This window comes from Thermobia domestica, chromosome 17 (assembly GCF_964235325.1).
Source record: "Thermobia domestica chromosome 17, izTheDome1.hap1.1, whole genome shotgun sequence".
Taxonomy (NCBI): Eukaryota; Metazoa; Arthropoda; class Insecta; order Zygentoma; family Lepismatidae; genus Thermobia; species Thermobia domestica.
In genome coordinates, this window is record NC_137470.1 from 129251970 (window position 1) to 129270985 (window position 19016).

The window sequence follows — 19016 nt, forward strand, 5'->3', positions numbered from 1 at the left end:
CAGATACCACAGTCTTTTCCTAAGTAAGCCATTATGTACACATGATGATACAACCTTAATTTGCATTGTGAAACTATATGGTAAACGACAATGGTATATCTCCTTTACTTTAGAGTAAAAAATTAAAATGGTTGAACTTATGAAGAATCGCAAAAGTAAAGAGAAATAAATAAAATAAATGAAAGAACACTATAATTGGATTCTAATTATGGTTTTCCAAATTCATAGTCGAATATCCTAACCATTATGCCACGATCACTTTGCCCTAAGAGCTACCTCGGGGCTATGTGAATAGCGCACGCGGGAGACCCGGGTTCGATTCTCGGCGGGAGATCATGTGGTTTAGATTCCACGTTGAACTGTGAGTCCATGTCTCATATAGTCTCGATGCTGAACGGGACGCTAAACTGAAATAGAAAATGCCCTGAGTATGTTGTTATTGATGTTTTTACTACTATAAGATCGATTTCTACGTTCTCACTTCGACTCATTTATGTTTTTTTTTTTTTTTCATTTTTGTTTCATATATTATTTCGTACGTAATATTAAATAAGATCAGAATTGTATATATACAACTTAATTTTCGTGTACACCTAAGTAATTTTGTGAAAAAAGATACAGAATACTTATTTCTGCCTATCATTATGACACCATTATCCATTTGAGAAATGCCAGTGATTTATTGACAAAAATACATAGTTCAGATAGTAACACTGAGCACTGCGATTACAGGAATATGAAATTGAGGAATATTTCCAACACAAATAAACAATGTAATCTAATGACATAATCGCTAACATACACAGTATATTAAATAAAATCAACTACTACGTAGATAACAAAAGTTTTAAAGCATTCACTGAAGCTGTATTGTGCTGACATGTTTTAATGTTGGAAAATTTACCTTGTAAATTTTATAGCATTGTCTATACATACATGCAGCATATAATCTATAGATGTTTCGTTGAGCATGAAGACACATTTACATTATATACCTAATATATTATTGTATAATGTTTAATCTTTAAAACAATGGGAAATATGGATTAAACAATGTAATTTTCATACAAACATAAATATAATAGGCAATTTAAAATTAAAAGTACAGGTTGTAATCTAGATATCAGTGAAAGTTGAATTGACCTTGTCAGTATGTCATTGTTGTTGAACACTCAGTAACAATTTTGCTACAAGATGTCAACTGCATTTTTAAGATTGTCATATCTACTTTGAGATGAACAACATGACATACTTGCCGGGGGGAGGGGATAATCTAGAAAAAATAATTTATGGCGTTAGAATAATTGTCGTTCATCGACAATTTAATGGAACTCATTGTGCGAGGGTCATCCAGAAAATAAATAATTTTCAGTTATGCAAAATGAAAAAAAAAAATATTGGAAAAAGCAGTTCTGTTACATAAATCAAACTTCCCTCACGTCCCGGTATAATCACCATATTCTTTTAAAGATTTGTTATATCTGTTAACAAGCTTCAGAATCCCCGTGCCATACTCTTCTGACCCCCATTCATTAAGCCACGTGGTCACTTCATTCTCCAATTCTTCAACACTTCCAAAACGTTCACTAGTCACAAACTCTTTAAGTTTAGGTGGAAATTGCTAGGAGCAAAGTCCGGACTATAGGGTAGATGATCAAAAATTTCACGTCCGAATTGATGCAGCAATTCCTGAGTTACAACAGAAGTGTGAGGGCAGGCCTGTCATGAAGAAGCAAAATTCCTCCATAAAACACTCTTCGCCCCCTGCTTTGGATTGTTCGCTGTACATTTCTTACAGTCTCACAATAACGTTTTGCGTTGATGGTAGTGTCTTTTGGCACGAAATCCACCTGGCTTAATGAAATGACGGCAGTATAACTAAACGGTCTTTATTTTCTAGATGACCCTCGTATGTGTTGCTGTTTTATCTCTCCTAACATACACCTAAAAAGCTGTAAACTATTTAAATAAAAAATATAAAATAGTGACCGGCTTTAGAAAAGCGCTAAACAGGCAGAAATAACATAAAGTAGACAATAGTCATAGTAAGTGCTTGAAAGCTAAAAAACAATTTGTTTTAGTTGGCACATACTTCAAAACGTTGTAGGGATAATTTTAATAAATTGCGTCTTGCTTTTTAAGTGCACTTTATGATTATTATTTTTATTTATTTCTTTTTTTAGCATTTTATATTATATCTACTCCTCAGCCCTTTAGTTTTTTATGCTTTTCAGCACTGATTTAAAATCAGTTAATTTACTATTTATTTTAAAATATGTTCTGCTTTTTATTGTTTTCCATGTTGGTTATTCTTTCTTTTAAGTTGATTTATTTTCTTTTCCACTTTTCTACTCAGAATTATAGCTTTAATGCTAATTTTTAGTTGTTTATTTCCCTTATTTCGCAAAGACTTCATTATTTTATTGATAATATTTTAGCGCTTCTAAAAATAGTTTTCTTCTCTTTAGCACTTTTAAAATTATTTTCTGCTTATTGGCTCTTTTTTAAAAGTTGGGTATTATTCTTTTTAAAAAGCTGCTTAACGACTCACACGATTCCAGAGCTTTGATGGAAATTAAGAGATTCACAACAAACGAATTTGGTAATTATCCGTAATATATTTCTTTTGTTTCTTCTGTGTTGTTTTCTTTTGTTTACTTACGGGATTAAGAGTTACCTATACGCAATTTACACTATACAATTATTAATATGTGAATTTTCATTAACTGATGTCCTGCAATTTCTTTATTTTCGATGAGTGTTAGAAGAATTCCTGAATTTATATATATTTTTTAATAATTAACTAATTACAAAAGTCATTTAAATGTGTATTTTTTATCATATGTAAAAACATCCGTTGGGAGTAACTCATTATATTAATGGAAATATGACCAATGCTTCTTGATATGATCACTAACATTGGTGTATACATACATACAGATGAAACTGAGAACCTCGGTTCTTTTCAAGTTGGGCAAATATGAGTAGGATAAATGTGTTGTATTGTTTTCAACAAAAATTATTCGTTCCCTTTCAAGCCTCCGGCTCATCTGCAAATTGTTTGCACGCTAGTGACATCTGTTGGTGAGTGGCAGGAAATAGCAAAGCTAGCGACAGCTATTGGGTTGATTGTGAATTATTGGGGATGTTTGTGACTGAGATGCCTTGTGTTTGTAATCAGAACTAAGAACGTATAATTATGTACTTTCACCAAGTTCTTTACGCAACCCGAAGTTTAAATCTTTTGAAGTTTGCATTTTAGAGTTACTCAGAGACTGATATGGAGTTTAACGTCCCGCTCAGCAGCAATGCTATATAAGGCACAGAGTCTTATGTGTTTGAATTATAAGTATGATTCAGAATTTAATTCCACAATTTTAAAATTACTATTTACGTAGGCACTTAAAGAAATCGCATTCATATTAGTTAGCACCATTATTACATTATATCTTTATAGACCTATGAACAACGAAAAAATCATACTAAAAATTCACTATGTAAAAATCTATCAAAGTTATAAATTTATAGCAAATTATGTGTTCCGACTTTCAGAATTACTTTGATCACGGTACTTACTAAATGTTTTAGGAATTTCTGACCAAGGAACATTCCGATTTGGTGAATTCAATTGCTGAAAATGATTGCTAGCACTGGATTGATCACCGAGAGAAACAGAGAAAAAGAGTGTGTTTAGTGGCGCACCGTATACAAGGTGGGAGATAAATGAGAGTAAAGTGCGGAGATAGAACGTACAAAATGTCTAGAAATGCAATGTTAATTTTGAAACGAGTAGAGGAATTGAGGTCAAATGCTGGCTATGAGGAATGCATGTAGAGTTCCACTGAATAGACTTGATGTGAACAGTTTTTTTAACTGCCAATTACATGTAACAGTATGTGAGAAGAGTTACCAGTGCTACAACCGGCACGTTTTCTTGGAGAGTGTCATTAATGTACCAGAATCGTGAATGGGACAAGTGCCTTTGAGCAAAGTAACACGAAAGTATTCATCCAATGGAACTACTTCTCATTCCGTTACACGTTGCAAACATCCTTCTTGATGTTCTAGGATTCGATTTTATCTTTCTACCCCTCGTGCGTACAACGTGCTCATGGATCGTACTACAGGGTCTCTAGTTCGTCATTCATGTCACCTTTACGACAGTATTGACACATCGCCGTAGCGTAGAACGTCTCCTGTTACAGAGGTCTCAAACTGTTTTGACCACTATTGATTTCAATAGACGGTGTGCGTCAAGAACAATATATCACATGTTCTCTTTCTCGTATCTTCTTCTTGCGCTAAACCTAACATAGCAGCTTTTCAGATGTCTACCACGATTCACATTACGCCTATTCAGTGGAGCATTACATGCGTTCCTCATGTCCAACATTTGACATCAATTCCTCTACTCGTTTCAAAATTAACATAGGATTTTAAGACATTTTCTACGTTCTAACTTCCTACTTTGCCCTCGTTTATCTTCCACCCTGTATACGGATTGCTACTAAACACTCTCTTTTTCTCTCTTTTTTTTTTGTGCTGAATCCAGTGCTAGCAATCATTTTCAGCAATTGAATTCACCAAATTGGAATGGTCCCTTTTGAGCACTTATTAAATTTAGTAGCTTCAGGCTTATAATGCATTTTGATTTTTACGACTTATACTAAATATTAGTGGCCCTGTGACATAGTTGCTAACTTTCTCCTCTTAGGTGCGAGTGGTCTGGGCTCAATTACCGATGAGGACGCTCGGTCGAAAATGTGTACAAGCTTTTTTACAGACCAGCCACCCTGAGTCAGTTTTCCCTGTTCTTTTTCTCATTCACAGCAGGCAAATGCCGTGATGGTGCCTGATATGATGGTCCCAGGCAGCTTTCTTCTTTCCGTATTCGTTTCTGCTGCCCAATTCACCGAGTAGTGTGATCATCGAGAGACTTCATTCCTTATATGTGACGAGCTAACGTGCCCATAAATGCCGAAAAGCCAGAAATCTATTTCCAAATGTTAATCCTAAGTATTAGTGGTAAACTCCAGTAAATAATTGTATGTGTAAACGTGCCATAATTAAATAAAGACGCAATCTGTATGATTCTTGTACAATTGTCGTTGTCTCGGGTTCAACACTACTGTCATATATCGTTAGAAATTATAAATATTGGTCATGTGACTGAATTAGGCAATTGTCGTCATTCTAATTAGTTAAGAACAATACAGACGTCCTTATTATAATCTCTTTTTAAGTTATTAAGCTGCTATTCAAATTGTAACTAACCAGAAATTTTTATACACATATTCACACGCACATATATTCTTCAAACAAAATAATCTCAAAATATAACTGAATGAAGAAAGTTATTATTTCAAACAGTGATTCCCGGCGGGAGCTCATGTGGTTTGGATCCCACGTTAAGCTGGAGGTCCACGTTTTATATAGCCTCGCTTCTGGAAGAGACGCTAAAATCAAATCAAATCAACTATTCCAAACAGTTTTCATTTGGAATAAAGAATCAGTACTTATACTCCGTAACGTGACACAGTTATACAGAGGCCGTAATGTAGCAAAATTATATAGCAAATCGCTCTGTCTATTGAGCGAAAAGTGGTCCCACGTAGCGTAGTGGCTAATATTCTTGCCTTTGGTAGGAGCTGTCCCGAGTTGGATTCCCGTTGAGAACACTCATCGAAAACAGTGCAACAGCTTTTTCAGTTTAACCTTTCTGAGTGAGGGTTTCCTGGGCTTTCCTCATTCACAAGAGGCAAACGGGAATGCCATCTTACATAATGGTTCAGAGCGCTTCCTTCCTTCCTCACTCCTTTCTTCCTCCCCAATTCCAGGGGTAGTGTGATCGCCGAAGGAAGTAATCCCTCATACGTGACGGGCTAACCATGTCATAGGCGTTGAAAGTCCAGAAATAAAGAGTGTCCAATAAAGAATGCAATTTGAAAATTTCTGTTCTAGTAAGTTGGAAGCACTGAACGTTACACGGTTTTCATCTGTATCGTTTCCTGTTTCTGTCCAGGTAGGAATGGGGCGCTTCACTATGGAACAGCGTGTTGTCATACTGAAATTGGCCACCCAGATCTTGCGATTTGACACCTTGTGATTTCTTTCTGTAGGGGGTATTTGAAATTATGTATGTACGCCAACAAACCACGATCACTTCCAGAGATCAAAGCCAATATTCAGTGTTTAATTTCAGAACTAGACGTGCAAGCATGCCGAAAAGTAATGAAAAATTCGTCGAAAGAACGCAAGTGTGCCTCCAGAGTTATGGAAGGCATTTGAGTGACATCATAATTCATACATAATCACAGGTAGCATACACTGTAAAAATATGTAAACATGTTCATATGTAATATGGAAATACTTCATTTCATCAATAAATTTGTATGTTACTATACACTGAAAAATTGATTTCTTTATGGGATACCCTTTATAATTCCTAATCTTAATCCTAAGTTAAGGCACATATGTTCAACTGAAGAGAACTATTCTTAATCATTTGCATGCTCCTCCGAATAGTAACGTTAGATATTACAAAGGCATGTACGAACACTAGTACGTAAGACGTGCTTACAAAATGTAATACGCCTTCATTTTCATTCATTATAAATATTAGCCAAATGCAACGTTTCATTTACTGATTAAAATAATGTTTAATATATAACTAAAAGAGAATATAACAACGATAAGTAAAAGCGCATACGTACTTGCATCATCCGAACCTGGGAGCAAAATCATATCATCTCTGAACCAGGATGTCACAGTGACATATTCCTTCACAAAAGCAGGTATTATGCACCTTAACACAGCTGTATTCCCCATTATCACATGTGCATCGTACACTTGCACTTCATAATTTTGACGCACAACTGCAAAGAAAAAAAAAACATAATCGTATTAGCAAATTTATGATAATTGAAGAAACGTAAATGAGCATTGTCATTTTTGAACCTAATCAATTATGCAATGTACAAAAGTTGAATTAGGAGCTTTGAAGCTATAAAATCATAAATTATAAGGCAAAACCAACAGAGATAGCGCAAAAAAATGTCACTTAAACTTTAGTTTTTATATGTTGGTCGGTTTGTTGTTTTCAAGTTTAACGTAACTACAAGATTTTAACCTATAGCAAAACGTGGTATGTCAACTCCCACCGTGACTCAAATCCCAGGTCTCCAACATCGTCGAAGGTACCTATATTAAGTATCCAAGAAGGTGTTTAGCTTTATATACATACGCCTCTGGAACAGTTTACCTCAACTAATACACAATACTTCAACAGTTGTCAAAATTAGAAAAAAAAAATCTGTAAATTTCCTTCTCTTAAGTAAAGACAAGGATACCAAAAGCACGTGAGGCATCTTCGTTTTACCAGATTATTAATTACCCATATATGAACACACAACCAATTAGCAATCCATGTTAACTTATACAGCTTATTTATTCATATTTCTGGTACCATTATATGCAATATTTAATTTAGGTTTCTACAGTTATTTTTATTTCAGATGGTATTCCTACACAGACGTCTTTTTTGTTTCCTCTCTTGTATATTATTTTCACTTTTTGCTTTGAAGTGTTTAACTATATTTTAACTTATGTAGTATATTCTTTTTTATGTAGTTCAACAGTTTTCTTTTGTATTTGTTAATATTTTCTATGTATTGATTTTTTTCTTTCTTAGAAGCAATGTATGCACGTGGCTGTGTGTTCGAAGAAGGCTACAGGGCCTTAACTTCGCCACGTGAAAGAAGTAATAAATAAATAAATAGATATATATATTTATGAAAAGTGTAAATTTCTCCTATTGTGCAGTATTCCATGTTAGTGTCGTTTTCTCAAGAACGTATTCCCGTGCCATCTATTATATGCGCGTACCAGAGAGAGAGAGTTTGCCAGTATGTCGTCGGTAAGCGCATTTCCAAAATGATTCCAAACAACAAAAAACGCTATCTTCACCAAAGGAAATGAACTTAAAACTTTCAGTTCAACGTCTCTCGATTATGTCCCTCAGACTAAGAGATGATTAAAGCAAATGAATGATGATTGGAAGAATTAGTGGAATGATAATGTTGGAAGAAACGGCAGTGCTCCTACAAAACCTACGGACATTATGTCCGCAATACAAATTTACTTGGCCCCACATCGAACCAGAGACCTTAAGTGACAGAAGTAAGGGTGCTATCACTGACACCGTACCCCTAGTTTCAACAAAGAGCTATGGTACGCATACGAGACTCCAGATGTTTTTTTTTTTAAATGAAGAAGCGCCATATATATATTTCCTTACCTTTTCATGGTAAAAGTGTTTATGGGAAACCAAATAAATGTGTAGGGTAAATAAATTGATGCAAGGGAAAAGCTTCAGGATTAAACAGATGAAAAAGCAAAAAAAAAAAAAAAAAAATTGAATATATATTTCCATTTTAGAATTGCTCCGTATGTAACAGTACTTATAAATCAATAGCATCGTTCAGTTTATACTATTTAAAATTTAGGTGTGAAGTCACATAACAGGAGACGCATCACGGAACAAACTGTACAGAAAAGATTTTTTTTTAATCAGCTCATGCTACACTCACAAAAAAAAAAAACCATGACTGCTTCAACTAAAGCGAGCCTCAAGTTTAATGTACGAGGGTATTTTCAAAGGTGTCCTGCCCTATAATGAAACATCGCGTCACTAACAATAAGCATTTCATGACATGTTGTGCCTTCTATGGACAAGAATATGGTTTCGAGGAGATTAGCACTCACCTTACAGCACTTAAGTGTTGTCGTATGTTGGAAAAAGCAGAGTGACGGATTCAAATGACTGTAACAAATCAATGAAGTTAGAGAGTTCAAAACGATACATTAATTCTTCCATAAATGGTACGATATGTCATAAACAACATATTACAAGTGGTATGATATTTTACTGTGAGGCCAGAAACTTCTGAAAATACCTTGTAGTAGCTTTTTCAATCACGAGACCCTGAGACACGATAAAAGGAAAGCCTAAATCTTAATATTGGACTAAAATTACAGTTTTACTAACACTGGCTCTTGTTCCGCAGTATTGTTGCAAGACTCAGTTTTAATTTTAGTAAATTAAAACATAAAATTGCTCTATATGATCTCTGAGATAGGGACATTTTTAACGAATGATAAATATACGAAAATCACTAAAATTATGATACCTGAACATTTTTAAGAAATATTAATGAGTACGATGTAACATGTAAGTGCCACATTAATGTGTTGCATTTTAGTGTAAATCACATTGTACAAACAATGTTATGAACGTTTTACTCAGAGAGCTTTATGCAAACTAGTCATAGACTGAAATAATAATTGATTTTGATAATGGGCATTTGAAACAGGTATCATCAAAATGAAATTATTGAACAAAACTATATACTTAAACTATTAGTAATTTAAAGTACAGTTACTACGCGTTTACTTCTGAGAGACTGCAGTCATCAGGATATATAAAAGCAAAAAGAATAATATATATATATATATATATTTAGATTTTTCATAACACATTTAAAAAGCAAAGGAAATAAAAACAACATTTCAACACGCTTTTCGTTTTAAAAAAATATTTAACAAATAATATCATAAATCTTATTTAAATATATAAAACAAAATATTCGGGATACATACAAAGCATATTCGTAATTAATTGCTAACAAATGCATGTTCTATCGCTTGATTGATGAGTTTCTGTCAGTGCTCAAAATCAGAAAGCTTTCGAAGATTTGGTTGTTTTCTATAACTTCATTAGCTGCAAATCAGGTTTTGTTACTAGCGCCTGTGCCTTTAGAGGACAGATTTCCGAGTTCGATTTTCAGTAGAGAAAACTTGAAATTTGGACTTATTACAAAACTTCCAATTCCACGGGGATTAACTTTCACAGCTTCAAAAAGAATAATATATATATATATTTTTTTAGATTTTTCATAACACATTTAAAAAGCAAAGGAAATAAAAACAACACTTGAACACGCTTTTCGTTTTAAAAAAAAGATTTAACAAATAATATCATAAATCTTAGTTAAATATATAAAACAAAATATTTAAGAAACATGCATTTTTAAAAATATATTTTAAGAAAGAAACTAAACAAATTGTACTAAAACATAAACAAAATTACACTTTAAAAATGTTATTTCTATTTAAAAAAAACATTTATTTGTGTATACATCTAGTCTTACTCTTAAGTAAATCTGGATTATAAAGTACACAGGGGTTTCCATTTACAATTTCTAGCAAAAAATAACATGCTTTTTTTATATTTTTCATAACACATTTCGAAATCAAAGAAAATAAAGATTACTTTTAAATATGCTTTTTCTACAAAAAAAAAAGTATACAAAGAAAACGAAAGAAATTGTAGTAAATGTATACAATATTTTTAAAACCATAAATTTCTAAAATCAATTAAGAAACAAACTAAACCAAATTGTTCTAAAACGTAAACAAAATTATATTTTCAAAAGTACGACTTTTAGAAAAATATACTTATTTCTGCATAAATAAAATGATAAGTGTGGGATGCGTTCTCATATGTAATAACTTGATTTCTATGAAAATTGAAAATTTATATTTTTTATATGAGAATGCCTTATATCTTACCTTTTAGTTATGCATAAACAGAAGAAGTAATATTGAAAATATTTTCCTTAATTTTTCAGTAACATTTGTTTTTTTTTTAAAGCAAAACATTTTTTTTGGATTAAAGTACGAGGGTGATTCAATAATTATTGTCCCTGACCTATAAGCAGTATTATTTTCAAAAAAGTCTCCTTTCGTAGCAATATACTTTTTCCACCTATGCTGCAAAGCCACTATGCCAGCTTCAAAGAAAGTCTCTGTCTGAGCCGTGAGCCATTTCACAACAGCTTCAATAACAGCTGCATTTAAATAAAACTGTTTCTTCTTGAGGTGCTCCTTCAAGTTTCAGAACAAATGAAAGTCACTAGGGGCGAGGTCGGGTGAGTAGGGAGGATGTTCCAACACATCAAAACCAGCAGCATGGATTGCGTCACCAGTAAGATAGCTTTTGTGGGACGGAGCATTATCTTGGTGAAACAGCACTGTTCGCTGCAACATCCCGCGCCGTTTTTCCTTGATTGCTTCGCGTAACTTAGGGATTATGGCTGCATAATAGGCATACATGAAAGCGTGTTCAACCTCCAGGTAGTCAATAAGGAGCACACCCTTCTCATCCCAAAAAAATTGAGGCCATAACCTTGCGTGCTGATGCTTGCACCTTGAACTTGCATGGGGGAGACGAACTGATGTGCCGCCACTCCATGCTCTATCGTTTGGACTCGGGATCACAATGGTGGAGACACGTCTCATCCACTGTCACAAATCTATCACAGAACTGTTTCAGGTCTTCCCCCATAACCTCCAAACCAGACTTTGAACATCAAACTCTGTCTTTCTGATGTTCACGAGATAACATTTTGGGTACCCATCGCGCTGACACCTTTCTGAATCCCAAATATGCATGCACAATGGTTTCCACTGAGCCTACAGAGATGTGCATGATGTTTGCTAACTGTTGCACTGTGATTCGTCTGTCTGCTATAATCGTATCATGCATCAATGTTTTCTGGGGTACATGCTGTTGTTGGAGGACCAGCACCAGGGACCTGTTGACAGCTTTCCCTGCCGCAACGGAAGTCAACCAGTTCTCTACCACCTGGTAGGAAGGAGCCCCATCACCCAACACACTGATCATGTTCACATGAATCCCCTTTGGGTATAACCTCTTCTCTGGAGGTACTTGATGACAGCTCGTTGTTCGGTTTTCTCCATTTTTCAAGCTAAGTGCCACCTCTCACACCTGAACGACAAAAAAGAATATTAATATAGCAGCTATGGTTCTGAAATTTAGCTTACAGGCATCTAAGACATTAGGCTACAATTAGCCCCATCATCCATCCCAGCTCAAGTATTTTAAATATACAGAGGACAATAATTTTTGAACCTCCCTCGTACTTCCTACATTGCTCATGTAATGTTAAGTGAACGTGAAAATAGTTTGAGCCTACCTACAATCTCAGTCGATACCAAACTCATTAAAATCCAGCTTGTTAGATATTAATACTATGATACTGAGTAAATTCCTTTCGAAAACAGCACTTCCAAAACTTCAATGTTTACTCTGTGCAAGTACTGTGATAGAGAGCGCTAACATGAAAGTGACCCTGACTCCCAAAGTAAGTTTCGTCCAAACAACATGGGCACACCGTTCTGCAATATATGTATTTACTTTCCATAATAATTAGTTTTCCGTTTATTACATTTCTATATGTATCAGCAACTAAATAACACAGAACTGCAAAGCAATATATTTTGGAACACGATATAATTATTCACTTTGCTTAAGGCTGTGTCCTGCACTCGGAATGCGATAGGATTTCCCTATATAGTAACATGGTATATTTCTTTCCAAAATTTTATGAAAACTATTTATTTTATACAGTTGAAAATTCGGCCAAATGTTTGTTAGTATTAATATTGAATGTTCACTTTTACTTTTTCTTGCTAAGGTAATATTACAGCGCGCTAATTTTAAATTAATTTTCTTACATTTAAGAGCTGTTTAAGATATTGGCTGCATTTTGCAACAGTGTAGAACAGCAGATAGGGAGCTAACCAGGTAGATTTCTTTCATTCTTTGCCTCTGCTAGGTCACGTGCGTGAACTTAGGGTTGTTCGCGGAGAAAAATAAACTGATAGAATGCAGATTGACAGCAGACAAGAGCAAAGTCTGTTTTCTCTCTCTTCATAAATCATAAAGATTTCCTTGATTCTACGTAAACATCTCTGTGAATAGTTACCTGTAGAGGCGTATTGCTGCTAACAACCTACGAAAGTTTCAGAAAATCTGCCTATGTTGTTTTCAAGTGAGACAAGTCTGTTCATCTTATAAAATTAGTTCAAACTGTATAGCGTAGAGGAAACTCACTTATTGTTTTGCATCAGCTGGCAAAAGTTTACATATAGATCAAAGAGAAGTCTTAGGAAAAAGGAACGATATACTAAATGCTGGTACTTACTGTCTGTTAGGTATATTCGTATCAAAATTGTCTAATAAATATAGAAATGAGTTAAAAATAAAGAACGGTCCGTACGATTATTTTACTATATATATTTTATTTACATATCTGCGTTTTGAATGGCATCGAGAACCCAAATCTTTGCTTTTGTTAAAAAAAAAAAAAACTTGAGACTACAGTGGCCTATGCCCCAAACTACTAGTCTTGTAATACAAGTGTGAAACTTCTCAAAATCAAATATTTTACACTTGTATATATTGTATAAAAAAGCGGCAAATTAAAACTGTCAGCAATAGCACTTAAAAATGAATTTGACTATTATTCTACTATTTCTACTTCATGATATTTGATGGATTCTCAAAAAAAAAAAAAAACATTACAAGTAGTTTTGAACAATAGACTGCTGCTGTGTTAGAAACACACTCGTAACTGACGACTAATGTAAATGCATTAATTAATATTTATTTTAGAAAACCAAATGTCAGATGGAGCCGAAAGGCCATTTTATACCGAAACATTAATAACAAAGGCAAGGAAATGTGGAAATTAGGCAGAGCATATTTAGAGAGTACATCATCTTGGTGATATTCGCTTGATGGGACAGAAGAAAATCGTGGGTGTACATCAATAATAATAAAAAATTCTTCTTGATATCACTTAACGATTTTGCTCTATGTATTTGGTTTTAGTTTGATTTCAGCTTAGCGTACCGTTCAGCAGCGAGGCTATATGGGAAGTGAACCTACAGCGATGGAATACGAACCACACGAGTTCCCACCGGAAATCGAACCCGGGTTTTCCGCGCCAAAGACGCGTATGCTATCCACATAGGTTCGAGGGAGCTTTATGGAGATACGGGGATCAATATTGAAACTGGAAGAGTGAAATTGTTTTACCATTTCCGATTTCAGTAGAGAGATGTAGGTGAAGATGGTATTATTTCTTGAGATGCTCAATCGATTTTCGAAAACTGTCGCTATCTACTACCAATTTGTTTTTATGGCGATCAATGTTAAAACCGAAAACGGTTTATCCCTACCACTTCTGATTTCAATACAGGGTTAACAGAAGAAAGGGAGCTTATTCTTGAGACGTTGTTTGAATTCCCAAAAACTTCTCGAGCTCTCTGACAGTTTTACTCTACCAAAATCAATATTGAAACCGGAAATAGCAGTGAAATTCTACGACTTCCAGTTTTAATAGTGAGATAGGGGTAGAGGTGGTAAATTTTCTTGCTGTTGAATCGATTTTCGAAATCCTCTCGTCGCTATTTATTTTCGTCTTTGATTTATGGCCATTAATATTGAAATTGGTTGAGGTCGATTTTTACCACTTACGGCTTAAATAGAAGGTTGTTGGAGGAGACGGACGCGGAACCTATTCTTGGGGTGCTGCATGGAGTCCAGAAATCTGCTTCTCGATATATCTTATAGTTTTTGCTCTATGAAAATCAATATTGAAACTGGAAGTAGTAGCAAATTTCTACCAGTTTTGGCTTTGATAGAAAGATAGGGGTAGAAATGGTACATTTTCGAGAGATGTTGAATGAATTCCCTAATCCCGCTTGTCGCTAGCTATTATAGTTTTTTCTTTTTTTTTATTTATGATCCGTAAGTAGCCGATCTCTATCACTTCCGATTTATATAGAAGATTGACGGAAGAGATGGAACGTATTCTTAGGACGCTAAATCTATTCCGGAAAATCCTTTTCGATATATCTTGCCGCTTTTCGTCTGATACCTGTCAACAGGCAGAGCCGTTCTTTTAGACTTCCGATACTTATACATAACATACAGAAGAAACGTTATTCATCAAATCTATTTTCGTGCAGATTAAGAATATTATTTAAGAATATATAGGATTTTCAAGAATTCTTTTACATCAGTTACTATGCCCTGAAGAATAACGGGGACTACGGTGGCTCAGTGATAGAGTGCTCACCTCTGGTGTATGGAGTCTCAGGCTCGATTTCAGCTCACACCAAGTGAGCTTTGTGGTGGACAAACGCCATGTGTGTGGGTTTACTTGGGGTTCTCCCGTTTCTCCCACTTTCTTCATTACAGCATTTCGTTCATTCTCATCATCACAGTCTCCTTTAGCGTATCCGGTATAACAGTGGGACGTAAAACTGAAAGATTTCATTTCATTTCTAAATAATAACCTAACGCATTCTACAGGGTTCTATTCTTGGCTAATACCCAATAATAGCGTACAGATTGATTATATGCTTGGAGATTGATATGCCATAAAATCGATTAGTCATGCAAAAAAAAAAAAAAAAATAAATAAATAAATAAATAAATAAAATAAAAATGCACCAACATTTGCCAGCTAGTCACTACAAGCAAGAATGATATCTGCTTCGTTCAGATAATGTTCCTCATGAGACGAGACGAGACGAAAAGTAAGGTTTTCTAATCTTCTCTCCTAAATTTAATAGCCCTCGTCCCGTCTCGATCCTTGAAGATTTCTTTCGCTCTTGTTAAGAATTTGTATTGCTCAGTTTTATTATGTTTAAAAAATTACATCTTATTATTTTTTTGTTAATTTCAAATAGAAGGTTTCACAACCGTTCCGCGTCACGATTGTTCCACGAATAATGTGGTATAAGAACATTATACTACATTTATTATTGGAGTAAATTTTGTAATGACTTGGATATTTTAAACGTAGATACATGCTCTTCATTGCTTTCGTGCCATCATTTGTCTTGTACGTATGATGCGAAAACGTAATAATGAAATTATTTCTGGGGGTATTAGCCCCATAGCCCCTAAATCGCCACCGATCAAAACATATTTTTCATAATTTTGAGTCCACAAATGCAAGTTACCCTTCATAGTTTTACTAAATACGTCTGTTCATTGCAATGTTCATATAGAACAATATCATGGTGATAGAACAAACTTTTTAGTGATGTATCACAGTTACCTGAGTTACAAGTTATTCGCCTACATAAAGAAGTTCTTCGTTTCTGAGTTAACAGGTTTTATCCGTAAATTTTCCAAAAAAGTGGACACCTCATTCTTGTTCTGTCTCCCTATTTAATTAAATTATATGGTGAGCGTGAAATGTAAAGATCTATTTTCGATGCAAGTGTTAATAAGCCGGTAACTAACTACTTACCTATCTTTCTTTTTCCCTTTTAAAAATTAATAAAATCACTTATGTTCTCTCTTGGAATTTATTTATAATAATTATTATTATTTTACAAGTGTACAATGAATAGTTTAAATATATATTTTAAACATTCTATACAGAAGAAATCGCTACTGCAAGGTTTGGTCCCGCGAGATTTTAGATGGCTAAGTTTTATCCCGCGAGGATTTGTCCAGGTAGATTTCGTCTGGCAAGATTTTCTTTATGTGAGATTTTGGTCCGCGAGATTTTCGCCAGGCGAGATTGTAGGCCGAGAGATTTTGGTTGCGATGTTTCATCCGTTAATCATCAACAAATCTGTTGTATTGGATGGTCAACTACAAAATAGGAGTATGCACGAATGTGGATATATGGACGAATATAGGTTTCTGTGGATATATTTTTATTGATTCTGTGCAAATTTTTGATCATTCCACTTTGCGACAAGGCCATTACTTTTCATGTGTCGGCCAAATTTTGTTGAGGGTTTGATAAGGTTCTTCAGCGGAAAATAATAATTCAAGTTTGCGACTAACCGGTAATTGGTTCTTTATATAAATCAGGAGAATGGAAGTGATACACATTACCAGGTATTTTTCTCTAAAATTATGAAATGTTTTTGAACTACGTAGGGAAAACACGAAGAAACGTCTCTTTGTTCAAAAGTGACGCAATTGTAGATTCCTGAGAAGTAACATAACGTTGGTCAGAAAACTGAGTCAAAATACTATATAATACACACACACACACACACACACATATATATATATATATATATATATATATATATATATATATATATATATATATATATATATATATATATATATATATATATATATATATACTAGGGCGAGCGAAAAATCACTTCTTTATATATCGAAAACGCAATAGTGCGGAAAAGTTGCCAATTGATGTTGGTAAAATACTGTAAAAGTTTCATTGCTGAAATGGAATATCTTCGGGTGGCCAATCGCCAAAAAATTTCGTGTCTTTATATGGTATGCAAACCCGTCGTACACATCACTCTTTTGCGTTTCTACGGTGAATGAACAAAAGTATAACCTACATTTCTTAAGTTAAGTAATATATAAAATTAAAAAAAAAAAATGTTTTCTGCATGATTTAGGCACATTTTGGATCACACACTTGCCAATTTCATCAAAATGACAATCTACTTAATACAAAATACATATTTTTCTGCACCTCTCTCCTTGTTTCAGTGAAACGACCCAGGACCCACGACGAGACGTGGGTGCCGGTCAGGTCCCTCCCATGCCCACCGTACCACCCATATACGTATGTTCAAAATTAGATCTTTGGTTATTTGCAGAGTATAGTTTGCCTTTGTTTCTACTTTTGTGTTCACAAATCAGTATTTTTAGTTTAAGTCTGATAAAACCATCTCTGCCACAAACTGCTGCAGATGCTTCTGTTACAAGTTTTACGCAGTGTTCTGTACCCGTAATGTGACAAGAATATTTTAAAGCTCTTTTTATGACTGGATGTTCACGGTTATTATTGTAGATTTCAAGTTCTTTGTTGGAAAACAAGACAATACTGAAGAATGCCTCACTTCAACTGATTTCCAATTAATAGGGTCTGTGTAATCGTTTGCATTCAAATTGAGCTTTGGTAGCATATTTTATTTTTTTTTACATGTGACTCATTGTCTACTTTAGCTGGTCTTCTTCGTTTCGTCTTCTTACTGATATTACTGTCAAAATCTCTGTTCTTTTCATTCCTAGCTTTTCCCATTACGTTGACTATCTTTCTGCATGCATCTTTTCTGACGTGAAGTCTTTCATCGTTAACCATAGAAAGCAATATATTCTCCGGGTGTGCGAAATAAGTTATTTTGGATTACGTACTTCTTGAACCAATTGTCGCTTTTTTGTTGTATGTACCTTGAAGAAGTTCTCATTAACCACACGTGTTTAGCTCCATCTTTACAGTAGCCTATCTTCTTACTAAAAACCAGAGACCTCCAGTCTCTTTCCTGCATAGAGTTTGATCTTTAAGATCATCAAAGTACAAGCCTCTAAGATCCTTTCCTTTGGCCATTAGCACTTCCTTTTGTCCTATAGTTTCCCTTCTCGCCGGAATTTCGAGCAGTCTATTATCTAACCAGCATCTTTTGGATCAATTATTCAAAAAAAAAAAAAAAATGCAATGTAGCTGTTGCTATCAAAGCAGTTGCACGATCAGATGTTCGAAATCAGTCTACCAGAATACCGAGAAGTCTAAGGACTTGTCGTTGTTGCTTGCTTCTTTTCTCTCTAATATTCTGTTATTTTGCAAAGTAATCATCAACACCTGACTCATCGTCATCAGAAGATGATGTCTGAAGTTCTAGAAGTACTCGATTGTGATGTGTAAGAAGACTGTTGGCGGGTGGTCTCTCGTGATTTGCTTCTAGTGCGTATGATTAGTTTTAAAGTCTCCTCGTAGTCAACTCCCTCTATTCTGGCTACTCGTGTTGTTCTCTGTTCTTGCAGAAACGTCCACTCCTTCGTAGGTACTTTCTTTCTTAATTCACATGAGCACATGGAAAGTTCATGACATTTACAAGAACATATATCAAAAGACTTCGTGTAGTCTTGTTAAAATATATCCATTTTTTCTGGAAACTAGCAGAAGCTTTCGTTTTCTTCTCAGATTTACCAATCTTCTTCTATACTTTCCGTGTAAGGCAAGCAGAAACTGAACTACACGTTCTAACGACAAAGTAGGGATGGAAGTTTTGCCCTAAATAGATTTCAGACATTGAGCAACGTCTCTCGCCAACTTCTTTACAGATCGATCATACCC

The 19016-nt window shown here is 34.6% G+C and overlaps 1 protein-coding gene across 3 annotated transcripts in view; it reads right to left on the reverse strand.

The window, feature by feature from the left end:
• LOC145674331 (cell adhesion molecule Dscam1-like) overlaps positions 1-19016 on the reverse strand; it is a 1494831-nt gene that overhangs the window by 423319 nt on the left and 1052496 nt on the right. For all 3 annotated transcript variants that reach the window (XM_081744257.1, XM_081744259.1, XM_081744258.1), the window contains exon 5: positions 6714-6875. In XM_081744257.1, the coding sequence (XP_081600383.1) occupies positions 6714-6875 (162 nt within the window). The remainder of the gene's footprint in view (positions 1-6713; positions 6876-19016) is intronic.